Below are 5,303 nucleotides of genomic sequence, written 5' to 3'. Positions count from 1 at the left end.
GAGGAGAGTGTTGCTCAGGTATTACCTGACTGATGCTGTTGACCTGTTGCTTAATGCTGCAGTGTTGGAAGTTGTATAAATGTTTGATATGTCTGCAGGCTTTGTTTGATCTGGAAAACACAAATCAAGAGATTAAGAGCGACTTGAAAGACCTCTATATCAACTCTGCCTTGTAGGTGTTTATTGGTTATATTTGGCTTTCCTCCTTGGGGGGAGCATGATTATAATCAATCTGTTGAATTATGCAGGCAGATTGATGTATCTGGAAGCAAGAAGGCTGTTGTGATCCATGTACCTTATAGGTTGAGGAAGGCTTTCCGCAAAATTCATCCTAGATTGGTGAGAGAGCTTGAGAAGAAGTTCAGTGGAAAGGTAATCCTAGATTAATGTTGATTTTTCTTCAAAATTATGGAACAATGGTTACAAATGTTACCAGGAAAGTATGGACGTGAATTTTATTTGTTATTTTGCAGCTGTTCTATCTTAACTTTTGGCCTTCAAGTCATGTTCTTGTTTTCACCTTTTTTCTCATGGTCAACTCAGATTCACTTTAATTGAAATGTTCCAATTTTATTTGGATGTTTGCCTCCACTCATGTTGATTATTTTTTCCTTGGAACATATAGGAAGTTGTTCTTATTGCTACCCGGAGGATAGTACGGCCACCAAAGAAGGGTTCTGCTGTCCAAAGGCCTCGAACCCGTACTCTCACTGCTGTGCATGAGGCCATGCTTGAGGATATAGTTTATCCTGCCGAGATTGTTGGAAAACGTGTCAGATACAGACTTGATGGATCAAAGATTATGAAGGTGATTGCTGCTTGCTTGATTTTATTTCAAGTCTTTTCTGATGTGTCTACCAATGATGTTGTGACCTAGTATTCTACAATTGCAGGTTTTCTTGGATCCCAAGGCAAAGAATGATACCGAGAATAAGTTGGAGACATTTGCCGGAGTCTACAGGAAGCTTTCAGGAAAAGATGTAGTCTTTGAATTCCCAATAACAGAGTCCTAAAAGTCTACTATTCTAGCATGGCTCCCGTCTCTTATTTAATTAAAAGATATACATTCTAGTATGGGCTATTTGAAGTTTTGACGAAGAGAATTCGGATGCTTAGGCGACTCCCGCTCCTTTTTGCAGAAATTGTTAAAAACTTTGTTTTAGTTATAATGTTGTTCATTTTACTTTGGTGAAGTTTCAGTTATTTGCATTTGGTCTTTGCTACTTCTCTGAATTGTTTCCAGTGGATTATGGTTAGATAAGAATTCATGTGTTTTTCCTCTTCTTGGTAGGGCTTTCTTTCGTTTTTTCTTTTTCAAGATTATGCACTCATCTCCATATAATTTTTGAAGAACATATGAATGAAGTTATAGTATTCACTGCCTTTTCTTCCTTGATCCATTTATATCAGAACAAGTGGAGGATTGGTTTAAAGTTATCTGTCATAAGGAGGAATGTGATGGGCTTTCGATCAAGGTACCGAAATTGGCATCAATCTTTTCTATGTGCTTGTGTAACAAATGAAACCCCCCCCCCCCCCCCCCCCCCTTTTTTTTTTTAAAAAAAATTTGTTCGTTATTTTTCTGCTTTTTACTTTAATTCTTTATCTTTCAGATGCAATAAAATAATTCCTCGTTTTTCAAAAACGTCAATTATTATTTTAGTACCTAGGATGATTAATAACTGTTTTATTATTATTCTTGTTTTCTTAGTTATAAAAGCAATAAATTATTTGAAAAACATGATAATTTTAATTACTGACAGATTATGGAGTGCATAATTGTATTTACTTTAACCCTTTATTAGTGAAATATTTTATTCATTTTATTTTAAATTCTGTGGACAGCAATCAGAGAGATCATGTTGAGACGAATTTGAAAGATAAAGGAATTATTACAGTGTATCTGAAAGATGATCGAGTAAAGTGAAATCAGAAATGTGTTGGTGGCCCACTTGAACAATAATATCTGTATTATCTATTTATATTATTTATTAGGATAAATTACAATTATTTTCTTGACGGTATGACATACTTAAATTACATTTTCACTGTTTAAAAAATTAAAAATATTTATATTATTTTGATGTCCCTTTAATAACGAGCCAATTTTATTAGTGCCCGTTAGACTATTATTGAACTTTTACTGTGATTTGACTATAATGTCCTTCTTAAGTGTAACTTAATATATTTTTTAATTTTTTAAAAAATATTTTTTGTGGACTAAGATGTGTTACTTTATTCACCTTCAGATCTTTTATATTTTTTTTCCAAAAAAAAAAAAGATAAAACAGTAATTTTTACATCTTTTAATGAGAAGATATTTATAATTATACTATATTTTATAAAAGGAAACTATAGCTATCCCATAAATTATGTGACAAGTCAACAATAACTAACTTTGGGCCGCAAGATGTGTGTTAATTTGAACATTTTTTTCTTTTTAAAATATAAAGAAAAGTTTAATAACATGTGTCCTCAAACTTAAATTCATATTTGAAGCATCATATTATGAACATATATTGTAGTTTTAGAAAAAAAAAAAAAAAGTTGCTTTCTTTCTTTATAAAATTTCCTTTGAACAATTTGGTGTGAAAGCTAACCCTCTGCCACAACTCTATCCAACTCTCCAACCTAATCGAATAGAAGGCATAGTAAATGAATTGTGCTCGATCGAATCTCCATTGAAGCCCACTGATCCACTAAATCTCAATCCAATAATTTCCTCAAAGAGCAAATCCACCGTGCGGAAAATTTTCACCTCCCATTGAAAATAAACGACCGGTGCCCCTGATTTAAAGCAGTTTGTTCTGGTCATAAGCATCACCGAGACCCATCAAGAGTTGCGTTCTTGATTCAAGGTTCAAAAAGGGAAAAGGAAATGCAGCAGTATCAGAGTTTATAGCTCTGCTACTATGCTGTGCAAATAGTTAAAAACGTATTTGCGCTTAATAAAGAAGACTAGCACTTCCAGTTACTCTGCAAGACTAAGTCCTCCAGTGATTTCAGCTTCATCAACTTTAGCAATATACAAATTTTCAATTAGCCCATAAAAATATATTTTCAAACCCCTTATATTTTTATGGCTATGTTCTTGATAACATTCATGCACTAAATTATCTCGAAAATTTCGTATATTTTTTTAATAAACGTAATATTTTTCAAATATAATTTTTGAATATTTTTATTGATTTTTCATCGATTGCTCACTACTATAGCAATTAGTTAAACACCTACACATAAAATTAAGTATTTGATTAATAAATTCAGCTAAGTTGAATAAATTAATTATAACAATGATTCAATCTAATAGATTAAATAGTTTAATAATTTGGGTATAATATCTCCGAGTTAAATTGAATATCTAACCAAATTAATTCATAAATAATCAAACCTTTATATTTTTCTATTAAACATTAAATTGAATAGTAAAAATTACATCTAATAAATTTACTGACCACTTGATATAAATACATACATTAATTTATAAAATTTTAAAATATTATTACTTACCTATTTGAAACAACAGAGACAAATTCGAAATAATTGGGTGTGTGTTAATTAATTTTGGTTAATGCATAACACGTGCTGCTGCCCCCTAATTCGATTTGATTTTTTTATTTTATTTAATTTTTTATAAAAAAATCAATTATATCCCCTAATTTCTTAATTTATATAATTTGACCTCAAATATTTTAAAAAACTCAAATTTATTTCCTTCAAGTTTTAATATATTCAAAATCAACCTATAATTTATTTATAATGTATTATTAAAATAGTATTACTAAAATCGCTCCTAAGATAGAACAATACCTATAATTTAACTGATGCAAAACTGTTCTTATATGTAATCCTAAGACCGTTACAGATTGCACATTAACGGCTATTTATATGTGTCAGGAACTGTTCCAAATATTTTTACATATATGTTCATCTCTTTCTATTTAATCTCACAATCTTCTTCCATTCTTGTTATACTCTTTTTATTTTCTCAATCTCTCTTGGATTTTCTTGATCTCTCACACTTCCACGAATATTTTTATACTCTCGTTTGTCAATCTCTTTCGAATTTTTGTTGATATTTGAAGTTATTTTGCTAAGGTAATTTAACTCTTTATTTGTCAATTAATTAATCAAAATTGTTTAATGAATTTCACTATTGCTTTTTAATTTGATATTTTGTAGATATCTACTGGTGGGACTGTGACAATGCGTCCATTTTCGGGTCTTCCACATATGGATTTGCAAATACATCCGAAAAAGGTTCGTCGTTGCCAACAGGAAGCTGGTCAAGCCACTTTGGTTGACCAACGATGTATGGCTCCAAATCCAGGCATACAGGGCCAGCACGGACTTCTAGAAGGAGTTAAAAAAAAAATAAGGCAAACCGAATGGTGAACCCCGTGGCATCCTCTACTACGTACTCTGGGGGATCTTCCTCTGTCGGCTTGCATAAGAAGATGGTAAGTAAAAATTATATTATTTTTAAGGTTTATCATTATTTTATAAATATTAGGCTAATTGTTTTATTCTTCTACAAGAGGCAGTCGGCTGGCCGCCCAAGCAGATGGAACTGTTCTCCAGATGCTACAAAAAGAAGGTCGACGACAACTGAGGTGGCGATACATACTTTAGTAATTCTATTTTTTTTAAAATAATTTTGGGGTAAAGTTCTAACAATTTTATTTGTTTTACAGGAGACATTCCAAAAGCTAATTGAGGATCATCAACTTCAGCCCACGGTCGAAGACCATGATATCCCAACCGAATCGAAGGCTTCAGTGGCGATGATCGAGCAGCAGTTGTGGCTGGCCGCAGTTGGGGGCAAGAACAAGAGCCGTGTATTCGGCCTTGGTTCTGAGGTCCACGTCTTCAATCAGACCTACAAATCACCATCGCCACCTTCACGGGCACCACCACAATCAAACCTAACCATGGAGGATTGCATCGGCCGGCTGGAGACAATGATGGTCGACATAATGGCTATGATGAGGGAAATGTGGGCCAACTCCTCAACGTCGGGACCGTCATAGCTGTCCCCCTCCAATAGCACCCCAGCACAGCCTCCGACAGACCCTCTGCCCCAAAAGCGGGTAATATAGACATCGTGATGAAGAGGGTTTAGATTAAATTTTATTTTATTTTTTTCAACTTTATAATTGGATAATATTTTTTGTTAATATAATATTTTTTTCCCTAATTATTCATGTTTCATAATGTTTACATTCTATTATTTCATATTTATTCAATTTATTAAACTCACCCAGAAGTAATGGATGCCAAACTTCAAATTTTCAAGACTGCTA

At 32.8% G+C, this 5,303-nt stretch overlaps 1 protein-coding gene across 1 annotated transcript in view; it reads left to right on the top strand.

Moving 5' to 3' along the window:
* LOC105176158 (40S ribosomal protein S7) overlaps window positions 1–1,343 on the top strand; it is a gene marked incomplete in the record, with an annotated part of 2,368 nt that extends 1,025 nt beyond the window's left edge. The window contains 4 exon segments of the mRNA XM_011098879.2: window positions 99–172; window positions 249–372; window positions 626–808; window positions 894–1,343. Of these exon segments, the coding sequence (XP_011097181.1) occupies window positions 99–172; window positions 249–372; window positions 626–808; window positions 894–1,013 (501 nt within the window).

The sequence above is a fragment of the Sesamum indicum genome, linkage group LG13 (assembly GCF_000512975.1).
Source record: "Sesamum indicum cultivar Zhongzhi No. 13 linkage group LG13, S_indicum_v1.0, whole genome shotgun sequence".
Lineage (NCBI taxonomy): Eukaryota > Viridiplantae > Streptophyta > Magnoliopsida > Lamiales > Pedaliaceae > Sesamum > Sesamum indicum.
This window is presented reverse-complemented; position numbering and strand designations above follow the sequence as displayed.